The 15465-nt window shown below is 41.7% G+C and overlaps 1 protein-coding gene across 1 annotated transcript in view; it reads left to right on the top strand.

Moving 5' to 3' along the window:
* Positions 1-15465, top strand: part of MYH13 (myosin heavy chain 13) — a 77623-nt gene that overhangs the window by 24854 nt on the left and 37304 nt on the right. Inside the window, exons 11-13 of the mRNA XM_064270363.1 lie at positions 3470-3588; positions 4298-4447; positions 4566-4736. Of these exons, the coding sequence (XP_064126433.1) occupies positions 3470-3588; positions 4298-4447; positions 4566-4736 (440 nt within the window). The remainder of the gene's footprint in view (positions 1-3469; positions 3589-4297; positions 4448-4565; positions 4737-15465) is intronic.

The raw sequence follows: 15465 nt of genomic DNA, 5'->3' as shown, positions 1-15465 counted from the left end.
ACTTAACTACCACCTAATTAATTATCCTGAAACAACCTCAGCAACTCCTCATTTCCTGTGAATGGACCTTCTTGATTTGGTATTCAAGGCCCTCCACATGTGCCCAGAACTACTTTTCCAAGTCCACTTCTCCCTTAAAATGGACCCTCCTCTCTGGCCTGCCTGATTTACTTGGCATCTCTAAATACATACTGGATTTCTGCATCTTCTCCTGTTGTTCACGTACACCTCCCCTGCCTGGAGTCCCCTCCCCTCATCTCCACCTAAATAAATTCTTCCCAGCCTTAAACTCCAAGCTGAAGTTGCACCTTCTCCCCCTCCTTCCTCTATATGTCAGAATTGGTAACATCTCCTAATTTATCCAAGGAGTAGGTACGTCTTTCCAGGCACTGTGCTGAATGCATATTCAAAGATTAAAAGACCTTGGCCTTATCCTTCAGAATCTGGGCTGACTGGTAAGGGAGATGGATTACAAATATAAATAACTGCACTCCAAGGTGGTCATGTTATTTTTCTCTTAAAAACAACCAAACCCATTGCTGTCAAGTAGATTCTGACTCATAGTGACCCCATGTGTTCGCAGTATTCTTTGGCTGTCATCTTTGCAGAAGTAGGGCACCAGGCCTCTCTTCCATGGTACTGCTGTGTGGGTTGGAAATGCCAATCCTTAGGTTAATAGTTGAATGCAAACCATTTGCACTACCCAGGGACCTTACTTTGTTCTTGCTGTGTAACAAATTCCCACAAACTAAGCAGCTCGAGACAACATAAATTTCTTATTTCACAGTTTCTGTGGGTCAGGAGTCCAGGTCCAGGTTAATGGGCCCTCTGCTCAGTCAGGGTCTCACAGGCTGAAATCATGGTGTCAGCTGGGCCATGGTCTCATTGGAGGCCTGTGGTTGTTGTTTCCTGTGGTTCTCGGACTGATCTCCACACTGTCTTGCTGGCTATTGGCCAGGGGTCCCTCCAGCTCCTGGAAGCCTCCCTCAGGTCCTTCCAGGGGACCTTCCTCTCACAGCAGAGCTCTTTGCTTCCTTCCAGGCTGGCAGAAGCTTGTCTAGCTTATGCCTTGCCTTCTTTTAAAGGCTCACCTGATTAGGTTAGCACTGCCCAGGATAACCTCCCTTTTAGGGTTTTCAATGGCTGGTTTTTCACAAGTAGGTCATGAGGCCTTTCTTCAAAGGAGCATCTGGGTAGACTTGAACCTCTAACCTTTCAGTTGGCAGCTGACTGCATTAACCATTTGTACCACAACTCAAGGAACTGCTGATTGACACAAAGCAAACTGGTTAGTATCTCGTTACAGAGTGATATCCTGTGATATTCACGGGTTCTACCCCCCCACTCAAGTGAAGGGGATTATACAGGGTGTGTACACCACAGGGTGGAAATCTTGGGGGCCCTCTCAGAATCCTGCTTTCCACAGAAATGCATACTGTGTCACAGGAGAGAAACACTCTCCAGAGAAAGGCATTTCTGACTGGGGTAATCAGAGAAGGCTTCCTGGAGGAGAGTCACTGACTTGGACTTTGAAGGATGGGTGAAATTCTCAAAGGTGTGGGAGGTAAAGGGCAGTCTAGGAGAGGGAATGCCATGAGCAAGGGGGCAGAGGAAGAAACGCGAAGGGAACTGAGGAGCAGAGGGGCCCACCTTGGAAGCAGAAGGAGACATGTGTATGGATTTGTAAGAGATGAGAAGAAAATGTGGTAATTTTGGCATCAGTTGGGACGACCTGAGTGCCGGGATTAATGGTTTAGAGTGTATTTGGTGGGCAATGGAAGCTGCTGATGCTGTAAATTGGAGGAGGCGGGGAAGTACCTCTTACAATCTGGAATTAATCTGTCATCCTTCAGACACACCAAGAGTGGGGAGCTTTGAAAAATAAAATGAATCAGACCCTGCAGCTAGGGTGGGCTGTATTGATACTTATCCCAGTGGGATCCCAGGGCCCCTTCCAGCCCCTGGCCTGGTAATTTGTACCAGCCTCCCCTCTACCCTTCTCCCCAGTGTTTAGGAGCAGGAAGACCCTGGCAAAGGAGAAAGTAGAGGCTCTAATCAGGGCTAAACTGCTGCGATGATGACGCTAACCCAAGTGAACGTTTGCTGAGGGCGCGTTTGCACCAAGGGCGCTCTCCAACAACCCTACAACGGAGCACCATTGCTGTTTCCCATACTACAGACGATAAAGCAGAAGCGTCAAGGAACACAGCCAACTCCTGCTTCTTGTGCTCTCGTTGGCATGTCTTTTAGTTCTAGAAATGTTAACAGCTCCACTGTGCAATGTTAAAACAAATGTCCTAGCCATGAAAAAAGAAGCAAAACCAGGATGTGAACCCAGGCAGTCTGACTCTAGAACCCAGGCTCTTAGCCTCCATACGACCCCACAGCTCTTGGAAACAAGGGAGGTGCCAGCTATTTTGACGGTGAAGTGAGCAGAACATGGGGCCTGTCTGAACACAGGCCTGTCAGGGGTAAGAGAGAACAATGCATCACACAAGCTTTCAAGTTTAAGTCACTAGGAGAATAAAGTCAGGAAGAGTAGAAAGTTTAAGGAAAAGAGAAGGCACGCATTTAGCCTTTTTTTGAGTGTTTCACCAACACAAGAAAAAAAGTTGATCTCAAGTGAATTCCAACTCATGGCGAGCCCATCTGTGTCAGGGTAGAACTGCACTCCATAGGGTTTTCAATGGCTGGTTTTTCAGAAGTAGATCACCGGGCCTTTCCTCTGAGGTGCCTCTGGGTGGATTTGAATCATCAACCATTCAGTTAGCAGATGAGTTCTTAACTGTTTTCACTACCAAGGAACTCCATTTAACAAATATTTGCCTGGATTTTCATTAACTTGTCTCCCCAGCTAGTCTCCAAATACTTGAGGGCAGGTCAAGGTTTTGTATTTCTCTCTCAGTGCCCTGCGTGAACGAAGTAGGTGACTAACGTTATTGTCAATTGACCAAGTCGTGCTTCCTTTACCTTTACACCCTTTTGTTGTATTTTATCATTTTTGAGGATTGCATCTACAAGGCAAATTGAAAGTTCTCGAGAACCTGGGCTCACGGATGATGAGATTGAGGCTTTACTGGACAGTTCCAGGCCTGATCATGTAGGATAACATACAAACATCAAAAGGGATTATAGAACATATTTCCAGGAGGAAACAGGGCCTGACCGGACACTTTAGTGGCTGCTGTTTTTGTGTTAGGTCCCTGGATGGCACAAGCAGTTTGCGATTGACTGCAAACCTAAAGGTTGGTGGTTAGAACCCACCCACCGGCTCCATGAAAGAAAGACCTAGTGATCTGCTTCCATAAAGATTATACAGCCAAGAAAACCCTATGGAGCACAGTTCTACTCTGTAGCACAGGGGGTTGCCATGAGCCAGACTTGACTTGACAGCAGAGGCTTTGGTCTTGGGGTGTTTGTTTGTTTGCTTGCTTGTTTTTGTATGATGTCCTTTCTCCTCTTCCGTCAGTGGCTGACAAAGCTGGATACCTGATGGGTCTGAATTCTGCAGAAATGCTGAAAGGCCTGTGCTGTCCAAGGGTGAAGGTTGGCAACGAATATGTCACTAAAGGGCAAAATGTCCAGCAGGTAACCAAGATCCTCTGAATTCAAGTGACTGGGGTATTTTGCTATTTTACCCATCACCTGAGCGTCCTTGGGGTTGCAGGTATCAGACATACATATTAAACTGCTTTCAGCATGGAGCAGGTATTCATTCTTAGGCTTCAAAGGTAATGCCAGGAATGAAAATCAAGGAGTACTGTTGGGCCCTGTGAGAGTCTAGGACCAGGAACTGAAAAGCCCTCTGGAGCCAGGCAGCCACTTTCCAGATCCTTCTCTGGAGCTACGTAGCTGTCATCTCTCTGCTGTGTGCCCACCAGCTGATAAAATTTCTCCACCTCTTTTGCCCATGGCCACCCCATAGCTCCCAAGGTTACGTCTCCATGGTTTCAACCTCACCCCAAGACTGAAACCAGTATCTTTTGAACCCAATTCCAAATTCTCAGCAGAGACACTCCAATTAACCCAAGGGATCAACTGTCCACCCCTGGTCAAATTAAGTGTGTTTTAGGGCCAAGGGTCATGCATTATAACCATGGTTGTTAAAAAACTATCTTTGTAAGTGGGATGGTTCTAAGAGAAGGGGGACGTCATGAGTTGGGCAAACACCTCAAGAAATACGAAGTTGTCAATATGTAACTGTTTTTGATCTGCAAGACATCAACTTCATAAATTGCAACTTAACACAAGCATAAAAATACTAATTTGAGGGTTGAGTGGGGGATCCTTCTTCAAGGTAACCAACTCAGTGGGCGCTCTGGCCAAAGCTGTCTATGAAAAGATGTTTCTGTGGATGGTGGCCCGCATCAACCAGCAGCTGGACACCAAGCAGGCCAGGCAGTACTTCATCGGAGTCTTGGACATTGCTGGCTTCGAGATCTTTGATGTGAGTTGCTTGAGTAAACAACTAGCCTGAAAATACCCTCCTACTTTGTGCCTGCTTTGCTGCACTCCCATTGTATTCTCCAAATTCACTCTAACTCTTTGGTTTTTGAAAAACTTAGTTCAACAGCCTGGAGCAGCTGTGCATCAACTTCACCAACGAGAAACTGCAACAGTTTTTCAACCACCACATGTTCGTGCTGGAGCAGGAGGAGTACAAGAAGGAAGGCATCGAGTGGGAGTTCATTGACTTCGGGATGGACCTGGCTGCCTGCATTGAGCTCATTGAGAAGGTAGAGAAATGCTGCTCCCCAGGAAGAACTCCTCCTGTGTTGGGACCATCATCTGGTTGATCTAACTCTTCTATGTTAATAAGCTGGTGTCCCTACCACCATTTTCCTAGGCTATGTGCCTTCAGACAGCTGAAACTCCTTGTGCAGAGAAAGTAAGCATTTGAAAAGCACTCAGAATCTATTCAGACACCCAAAGTGGTGCGTCTGTGGTTAAGAGCTGAGGACTCAGCTGTCGCCAAGAACACGAGTAGGTGCTCGACAGGGACTATGGTGTTTCTTACCTATCTGATTTGTCCAAAGGCCCAAGGAGGAGGTCTCTGGGGGAGTGGTTCTTGGAGGGATGTTATTTGAAAACAGTGGGTGAGACTAAACTTTCAAAACGAAATTTCCATAACGTTTTGAACACTGTGTAATGTTGAAATTAGTATATTTTCGTATCTACTGAAAATTCAGACATCGTTTGAAACATTACTCATATAACTTTATGGCTATATGTAACTTACATTTTTTTTTATTGTGCTTTAGGTGAAAGTTTACAGCTCAAGTTAGTCTCGTACAAAAATTTACGCACACATTGTTATGTGACCCTAGTTGCTATCCCTATAATGTGACAGCACGCTCCTCCTTTCTACCCCAGATTTCCCGTGTCCATTCAACCAGCAACTGTCCCTTTCTGCCTTCTCATCTCACCTCCAGACAGGAGCTGCCCATTTAGTCTCGTGTACCTACTTGAACTAAGCAGCACACTCTTCACGAGTGTCATTTTATGTCTTATAGTCCAGTCTAATCTTTGTCTGAAGAGTTGGCTTCAGGGATTTAGTTTTAGGTTAACAGAGTCCAGGGGCCATGTCTTCTGGGGTTCCTCCAGTCTCATTCAGACCATTAAGTCTAATCTTTTTACTAGAATTTGAGTTTCACACCCCACTTTTCTCCTGCTCTGTCAGGGACTCTCTGATGTGTCCCCTGTCAGGGTGGTCGTTGGTGGTAGCCAGGCACCATCTAGTTCTTCCAGTCTCAGACTGATAGAGTCTCTGATTTATGTGGCCCCTTTTGTCTCTTGGGCTAATATTTTCCTTGTGTCTTTGGTGTTCTTCATTCTCCTTTGCTCCAGGCAGGTTGGGACCAATTGATGCAACTTAGATGGCCACTTGCTAGCTTTTAAGACCCCAGACAACACTCACCAAAGTGGGATGCAGAACATTTCCTAAATAAACTTCGTTATGCCAATTGACCTAGGTATACCCTGAAACCATTGTCCCCAGACTCCCGCCCCTGCTACACTGTCCCTCGAAGTGTTTGGTTGTGTTCAGGAAATTTCTTAGCTTTTGGTTTAGTCCAGTGGCGCTGGCTTCCCCTGTACTGTGTATTGTCTGTCCCTTCACCTCAGATAATTCTCATCTACTATCTAGTTAGTGAATTCCCGTCTTCCTCCCTCCCTCCCCACCTTTGTAACCATCAAAGAATGTTTTCTTCTGTGTTTAAACCTTCCAGATTCATCCATGTTGTGAGATATTTTGCAGATTCATCCTTATTCTTTATTGTTGCATGGCATTCCGTTGTGTGAATATACCATAATTTGTTTATGCATCCATCTGTTGATGGGCACCTAGGTTGTTTCCATCTTTTTGCTATTGTGAACAGTGGTGCAATGAACATGGGTGTGCATATATCTATACATGTGATGGCTCTTATTTCTCTAGGATATATTCCAAGGAGTGGGATGGCTGGATCATATGATACTTCTATTTCTAGCTGTTTAAAAAAAAAAAAATTTTTTTTTTTAAGGAAGTGCCAAATCGATTTCCAAAGTGGTTGTACCACTTTACATTTCCACCAGCAGTGTTTAAGTGTTTCAATCTCTCCACAACCTCTCCAACATTTATTATTTAGTGTTTTTTGGGTTAATGCCAGCCTTGTTGGAGTGAGAATGGTATCTCATTGTGGTTTTGATTTGCATTTCTCTACTGGATGATGATCATGAGCATCTCCTTATGTACCCATTAGCCGCCTGGATGTCTTCTTTGGTGAAGTGCCTGTTCATGGCCTTTGCTCTTTTTTTAATTGGGTTTTTTGTCTTTTTGTGGTTGAAGTTTTGCAGTATCTTCTAGATTTTAGAGATTAGACCCTGATCAGATATGTTGTAGCCAAAAATTTTTTCCCAGGCTGTAGGCTGTCTTTTTACTCTTTCGGTGAAGTCTCTTGATGAGCATAAGTGTTTGATTTTTAGGAGCTCCCACTTTTCTAGTTTCTCTCCTGGCATGTATGCATTGTTAGTTATGTTTTGTATTCTGTTTCTTCCATGTATTAGGGATTCTAGCATTGTCCCTATTTTTTCTTCCATGATCTTTATCATTTTAAATTTTATACTCAGGTCTTTGATCCATTTTGAGTTAGTTTTTGTGCATGGTGTGAGCTATGGGTCTTGTTTCATTTTTTTGCAGATGGATATACAGTTATGCCAGCATCCATTTTTTAAAGAGACTGTCTTTTCCCCTTTTAACAGAATTTGGGCCTTTGTCAAACATCAGCTGCTCATAGGCACGCAAATTTACGTCTGGATTCTCAATTCTGTTCCACTGGTCTATGTATCTGTTGTTGTACCAACACCAGGCTGTTTTGACTACCTAAAATCAAGTAGCGTGAGGTCTCCCTCTTTGTTTTTCTTCTTTAATAATGCTTTACTTATCTGTGGACTCTTCCCCTTCCATATGAAGATCGTAATTTGTTTCTCCATCGCATTAAAAAATGTCATTGGAATTTGAATTCGGATTGCATTGTATCTGTAGATAGATTCGGGTAGAATTGGCATTTTCACAATGTTGTGTCTTCTGATCCATGAGCAAGGTATGTTTTTCCACTTATGTAGGTGTCTTTCAATTTCTTGGCTGTAGTGTCTTATAGTTTTCTTTGTATTTTTTTTTTTTCTGGTTAGATTTATTCCTAAGTATTTTGTCTTCTTGGGGGCTATTGTAAATGGTGTTAATTTGGTGATTTCCTCTTCGAAGTTCTCTTCATTGGTGTAGGAGAACCCAACTGATTTTGGTATGTTTATCTTGTAACCTGATACTTTGCTGAAATCTTCTATTAGTTCCAGTAGTTTTCTTGTGTATTCTTTGGGGTTTTCTGTGTGTAAGATCATATCATCTGCAAATAGGGACTTTTACTTCTTCCCTGCCAATTTAGATGCTCTTTATTTCTTTTTCTAGCCTGATTGCTCTGGCTAGGACCTCTGGCACAATGTTGAGTAAGAGTGGTGATAAAGGGCATCCTTGTCTGGTTCCTGTTTTCAAGAGGAATGCTTCCATACTCTCTCCACTTAGGATGATGTTGGCTTTGTATAAATGCCCTTAATTATGTTGAGGAGTTTCCCTTCTATTTTTATTTTGCTAACAGTTTTTATCACTAATGGGTGTTGGACTTCGTCAAATGCTTTTTCTGCATCAACTAATATGATCATGTGGTTCTTGTCTTTTGTTTTATTTATGTCATTGATTACATTGATTGTTTTTCTAATGTTGAACCATCCCTGCATACCTGGTATGGATCCCACTTGATCATGGTGAATTTTTTTTTGGGGGGGTGTGTTTTTGAATTCTATTGGCTAGGATTTTGTTGAGGTTTTTTGCATCTGTGTTCATAAGGGATGTTGGTCTGTAATTTTCCTTTTTTGTGGTGTCTTTACCTGGTTTTGATATAAGGGTTATGCTGGCTTCATAAAACAAGTTTGTGAGTATTCCATCATTTTCTATGCTCTGAAATACCTTTAGTAGTAACGGTGTTAACTTTTCTCTGAAAGTTTGGTAGAATTCTCCAGTGCAACTGTCAGGGCTTTTTCTTGTTCTTGTTGTTGGGAGTTTTTTAATTACCTTTTCAATCTCTTCTTTTTTACAAGTTTATTTACTTGTTCTACTTCTGTTTGTGTTAGCTTAGACAGTGTGTTTCTAGAAATCTGTCCATTTCCACTTGTTGTTGTTGTTGTTAGGTGCTATTGAGTCGGTTCCGACTCATAGTGATCCTATGCACAACAGAACGAAACACTGCCCATTCCTGCGCCATCCTTACAATTGTTGTTATGCTTGAGCTCATTGTTGCAGCCACTGTGTCAATCCACCTCGTTGAGGGTCTTCCTCTTTTCTGCTGACCCTGTACTCTGCCAAGCATGATGTCCTTCTCCAGGGACTGATCCCTCCTGACAACATGTCCAAAGTATGTAAGACGCAGTCTCGCCATCCTTGCTTCTAAGGAGCATTCTGGCCGCACTTCTTCCAAAACAGATTTGTTCCTTCTTTTGGCAGTCCGTGGTATATTCAATAGTCTTTGCCAACACCACAGTTCAAAGGCATCAACTCTTCTTCGGTCTTCCTTATTCATTGTCCAGCTTTCACATGCATATGATGTGATTGAAAATACCATGGCTTGGGTCAGGCGCACCTTAGTCTTCAGGGTGACATCTTTGCTCTTCAACACTCTGAAGAGGTCCTTTCCAGCAGATTTGCCCAATGCAATGCGTCTTTTGGTTTCTTGACTCCTGCTTCCGTGGCTGTTGATTGTGGATCCAAGTAAGAGGAAATCCTTGACAACATCAATCCTTTCTCCATTTATCATGATGTGAGGATTTTTGTTTTCTTTATGTTGAGGTGTAATCCATACTGAAGGCTGTGGTCTTTGATCTTCATTAGTAAATGCTTCAAGTCCTCTTCACTTTCAGCAAGCAAGGTTGTGTCATCTGCATAACGCAGGCTGTTAACAAGTCTTCCTCCAATCCTGATGCCCTGTTCTTCTTCATATAGTCCAGCTTCTCGGGTTATTTGTTCAGCATACACATTAAATAGGTATGGTGAAAGAATACAACCCTGACACACACCTTTCCTTTAAACCAATCAGTGTCCCCTTATTCTGTACCAACGACTGCCTCTTGATCTATGTAAAGGTTCCTCATGAGCACAATTAAGTGTTCCAGAATTCCCATTCTTCACAATGTTATCCATAGTTTGTTATGATTCACACAGTCAAATGCCTTTGCATAATCAATAAAACGCAGGTAAACATCCTTCTGGTATTCTCTGCTTTCAGCCAGGATCCATCTGACATCACCAATGATATCCCTAGTTGCACATCTTCTTCTGAAACCAGCCTAAAATTCTGGCAGTTCCCTGTCCATATACTGCTGCAGCCATTTTTGAATGATCTTCAGCAAAATTTTGCTTTCATGTGATATTAATGATATTGTTCTATAATTTCCACATTTGGTTGGATCACCTTTCTTGGGAATAGGCATAAATATGGATCTCTTCCAGTCAGTTGGCCAGGAAGCTGTCTTCCATATTTCTTGGCATAGACGAGTGAGCACCTCCAGTGCTGCATCTGTTTGTTGAAACATCTCAGTTGATATTCCAGCAATTCCTGGAGCCTTGTTTTTCACCAATGCCTTCAGAGCAGCTTGGACTTCTTCCTTCAGTACCACTGGTTCCTGATCATATGCCATCTCTTGAAATGGTTGAATATCAACTAATTCTCTTTGGTATAATGACTCTGTGTATTCCTTCCATCTTCTTTTGATGCTTTCTGCATCGTTTAATATTTTCCCCATGGAATCGTTCACTATTGCAACTCAAGGCTTGAAGTTTTTCTTCAGTTCTTTCAGCTTCAGAAATGCTGAGCGTGTCCTTCCCTTTTGGTTTTCCATCTCCAGCTCTTTGCACATGTCATTATAATACTTTACTTTGTCTTCTCAAGAGACCCTTTGAAATCTTCAGTTCTTTTATTTCATCAATTCTTCCTTTTGCTTTAGCTGCTTGATGCTCAGGAGTAAGTTTCAGAGTCTCCTCTGACATCCACCTTGGTCTTTTCTTTCTTTCCTGCCTTTTCAGTGACTTCTTGCTTTCTTCATGGATAATGTCCTTGATGTCATTCCACAACTCATCTGGTCTTCAGTCACTAGTGTTTAATGTGTCAAATCTATTCTTGAGATGGTCTCTAAATTCAGGTGGGATATACTCAAGGTCATATTTTGGCTCTTGTGGACTTGCTCTGATTTTCTCCAGTTTCAGCTTGAAATTGCATTTGAGCAATTGATGGTCTGTTCCACAGTTGGCCCCTGGCCTTGTTCTGACTGATGCTATTGAGCTTTTCCATCGTCTCTCTCCACAGATGTAGTCAATTTGATTTCTGTGTGTTCCATTTGGCGAGGTCCATATGTATAGTCGCCATTTATGTTGGTGAAAGAAGGTATTTGCAATGAAGAAGTCGTTGGTCTTGCAAAATTCTATCATTCGATCTCCGGCATTGTTTCTATCACCAAGGCCATATTTTCCAACTACTGATCCTTCTTCACTTCCAACTTTTGCATTCCAATCGCCAGTAATTATCAATGCATCTTGATTGCATGTTCGATCAATTTCAGACTGCAGCAGCTGATAAAAATCTTCTATTTCTTCATCTTTGGCCCTAGTGGTTGGTACGTAAATTTGAATAATAATCGTATTAACTGGTTATCCTTGTAGGCGTATTGATATTATCCTATCACGGACAGGGTTGTACTTCAGGATAGATCTTGAAACGTTCTTTTTGACAATGAATGCAACACCATTCCTCTTTGAGTTGTCATTCCGAGCATAGTGGACTATATGATTGTCTGATTCAAAATGGCTAATACCAGTCCATTTCAGCTCACTAATGCCTAGGATATCAATGTTTATGTGTTCCATTTCATTTTTGATGATTTCCAATTTTCCTCGATTCGTACTTCCTACATTCCAGGTTTCGATTATTAATGGATGTTTGTAGCTGTTTCTTCTCATTTTGAGTCGTGCCACATCAGCAAATAAAGGTCCCGAAAGCTTTACTCCATCCATGTCATTAAGGTCGACTCTACTTTGAGCAGGCAGCTCTTCCCCAGTCATCTTTTGAGTGCCTTCTAACCTGGGGAGCTCATCTTCCAGCCCTATATAAGACAATCTTCCACTGCTATTCATAAGGTTTTCACTGGCTAATGCTTTTCAGAAGTAGACTGCCGAGTCCCTCTTCCTAGTCTGTCTTAGCCTGGAAGCTCAGCTGAAACCTGTCCTCCACGGGTGACCCTGCTTGTATCTGAGTATCAGTGGCATAGCTTCCAGCATCACAGCAACACACGCCCCTACAGTACAACAAACTGACAGACATGTGGGAGCCATTTCCACTAGGTTTTCGAATTTGTTGGAGTACAATTTTTCATAGTATTCTGTTAAATGATTCTTTTAATTTCAGTTGGTGCTGTTGTGGTATAGCCCATCTCATTTCTTATTCAGGTTATTTTCTTCCTCTCCTGTTTTTCTTTTGTCAGTTTCTCCAATGGTTTATTGATTCTGTTGATCTTTTCAAAGAACCAGCTTTTGGTCTCAACTCCTTCAATTGTTTTTATATTCTCTATTTCATTTAATTCTGCTCTAATTTTTATTATTTCTTTCTTCTGGTGCCCAAGGGCTTCTTTTGCTGCTCTCTTTCTACTTGTTCAAGTTGTAGGGGTAATTCTTTGATTTTGGCCCTTTCTTCTTTTTGGATGTGTGCATTTATTGCTATAAATTGAATTCCGAACACTGCTTTTGCTGTGCCCCAAAGGTTCTGTTAGGATGTGTTTTCATTCTCATTTGATTCTGTGAATTTCTTTATTCTATCCTTAATTTCTTCCATAACCCAGTAGTTTTTATGCAGGGTGTTTTTCAGTTTCCATTTATTTGATTTTTTTTTTTTTCCTTGCTTTTTCTGTTACTGATTTCTACTTTTATGGCTTTATGGTCAGAAAAGATGCTTTGTAATATTTTGATGTTTTGGATTCTGTTAGGGCTTGCTTTGTGGCCTAATATGTGGTCTATTCTGAAGAATGTTCCATGTGCTTTGGAAAAGAAAATATACTTGGCTGCTGTTAGGTGGAGTATTTAGTATATGTCTACGAGATCAAGTTGGTTGATTGTGGCATTTAGATCTTCCATGTCTTTATTGAGCTTCTTTCTGTATGTTCTGTCCTTCACCGAAAGTGGTGTGTTGAAGTCTCCTGCTATTAATGTGAACTGTTTATTTCTCTTTTCAATGCTGTTAGAGTTTGTTTTATGTATTTTGGAGCCCTGTACTGGGTGGATAAATATTTACTGTGGTTATGACCTCCTGCTGTATTGACCATTTAATCGTTATGTACGGCCTTTCCTTATCCTTTGTGGCAGATTTTGCTTTAAAGTCTATTTTGTCAGAGATTAATGTTGCCACTCCTGCTATTTTTTGATTGCTGTTTGCTTGATGTAGTTTTTTCCATCCTTTGAGTTTTAGTTTGTTTGTGTCTTTAAGTCTAAGGTGTGTCTCTTTTAGGCAGCATATAGGCGAATCATGTTTTTTATCTATTCTGCCACTCTCTGTCTCTTTGTTGGTGCCTTTAGCCCATTTACATTCAGTGTAATTATTGATAGGTATGAGTTCAGTGCTGTCATTTTGATGTAATTTTTTGTGAGTTGTTGACCTTTTCTTTGTTTTACTTAATTTTCTGTGCTGAGTCATTTTCTTTATATATTTTCCTTTCGTCGATTTTGTTTTTGCCGAGTCTTTATGTTTTTCTTGTTTTTTATTTTGATGTGCAGGATTGTTAGTTTCTTATGTGGCTACCTCAATATTTACCCCTATTTTTCTAAGTTTAAACCAATCTTTTATTTCTATCACCTTGACCTCCTTCCATATGAAAGATCTATGACTATATTTTTTTGTCCCTCTTTTTTGTTTTAATATTGTCATCTTTTGCATATTTGACATGTCTGTTTCCCTATTTTCAGTCTTTTAGCTTTGATTTGTTTTTGTGACTTCGCTGTCTGGGTTGATATCTGCTTGCTCTGTCCTGTGTTCTAGTCTTGGGTTGTTATCTGATGCTATTGATTTTCTAACCAGAGGACTCTCTTTAGTATTTCTTGTAATTTTGCTTTGGTTTTTACAAATACTCCAACTTCTGTTTACCTGGAAATGCCCTAATTTCACCATCATATTTGGAAGACAGTTTTGCTGGATATATAATTCTTGTTTGGAATTTTTTTTTCTTCAAAGCTCTCTATATGTCATGCCATTGCTTTCTTGCCTGCATGATTTCTGCTGAGTAGTCAGAGCTTAGTCTTATTGACTCACCTTTGCTGATGTCTTTTTGTTTATCCCTAGCTGTCCTTAAAATTCTCTCTTTATCTTTGGTTTTGGCAAGCCTGATTATGTCTTGGTGACTTTCTTTTGGGATCTACCTTGTGTGGGGTTTGGTGAGCTTCTTGGATAGATATCTTCTCATCTTTCCCAATATCAGGGAAGTTTTCTGCCAACAATTCTCTCTGTCTTTTCTGTTATCCATCCCCTTCCCCATCCTGGTACTTCAATCACTTGTAGATTATTCCTTTTGATAGAGTACCGCATAATTCTTAGGGTTTCTTCATTTTTTTTAATTCTTGTATCTGATTTTTCCTCAAATGAATTGGTATCAAGTGCTTTATCTTCAATCTCACTAGTTCCGACTTCCATTGCCTCAGTTCTGATCCTATGACTTTCTATTGAGTTGTCTAATTCTGAAATTTTATTGTTAATCTTTTGGCTTTCTGTTTGCTGTCTCTCTATGAATTCTTGCAGCCTGCTAAATTTGTCATTATGCTCTTGTATAACCTTTTTAAGTTCCTCTATTGCTTTATCTGTGTGTTCCTTGGCTTGTTCTGCATTTTGCCTGATCTCCTTCTTGATCTCTTGAGGAGTTCTGTATATTAATCTTTTGAATTCTTCCTCCAATAATTCCAAGAAGTTATCTTCCTCCAGAAGGTTTCTTGATTCTTTGTTTTGGCGGCTGATGGTGTGCCTCTTTTTGTGATTTGATATTGACTGTTGTCTCCAAGCCACCAATAAGTTATTATATTTATTTATTTTATGTTTGCTTACTGTGTCCTAGCTTCTTGTTTTGTTTTGTGTTGATATGCCCACATAGGCTGGTCATGTGAGCTAGTTTGATTACTGGCATCTTCGAAGCTCTCATGTCCTGTCTCCAGGTAGCTACAGCTGTTACTAGGTATATGCACCCAGGAGTCGATTTACTTTTCTTGTGTGGGTTCAGCTCAGGTGTCCGGGTCATCGGTCATTCAGTGTGTGGTGCAGACCATCACCTACAATCCTAGATGGGCAAGGATTGGAGTAGGCACAGGTATCTAGCTGCAGTAGTGAGTCATGCACTGAGCAAGGAAGGGGGCTGATGGCCCTGAGTGTCTAGGTGGAAGGTATGTCCCTGTAGGTAGGTGAGTTTTGCAGCCAGACTATAGGCACCCAATGCTGTTGGCTGTAAGGACTGGGAGTCACCACTTATTCTTGGACCCCTGTGGTGGGTGGCTCGATACAGTGGGTGGAATCAGCGGTCCTCAAGCCCTTGATGTGGGTAGGTGAGGACTCTGCTTAACGTTCAGGGCAGTGTCAAATGTCACAAATCTGCCACTCTCCCTTACAGCTGATATAGATGAAAATAGGCTTCAGGTATATACCCTGTTGTACTGTGCTAATGAGGGCCTATGCTGTTGAAATGGGCCCACACAGGTCTATGCAGGGGTGAAAGACATTCAAAGTCCATGGACCCCTTATGCCTGTGCCTAGGCAAAGGGCTCTGCCTGCCTTGAGCTCCCAGCTTAGAGGAGGTGGCAGATTATTTTTTCTGTTTGTTAATTTGTTCCCACTCCAAAGCCAGGAGAATGGCTCAGGACACTGG

Source organism: Loxodonta africana, chromosome 18 (assembly GCF_030014295.1).
Source record: "Loxodonta africana isolate mLoxAfr1 chromosome 18, mLoxAfr1.hap2, whole genome shotgun sequence".
NCBI lineage: Eukaryota > Metazoa > Chordata > Mammalia > Proboscidea > Elephantidae > Loxodonta > Loxodonta africana.
This window is presented reverse-complemented; position numbering and strand designations above follow the sequence as displayed.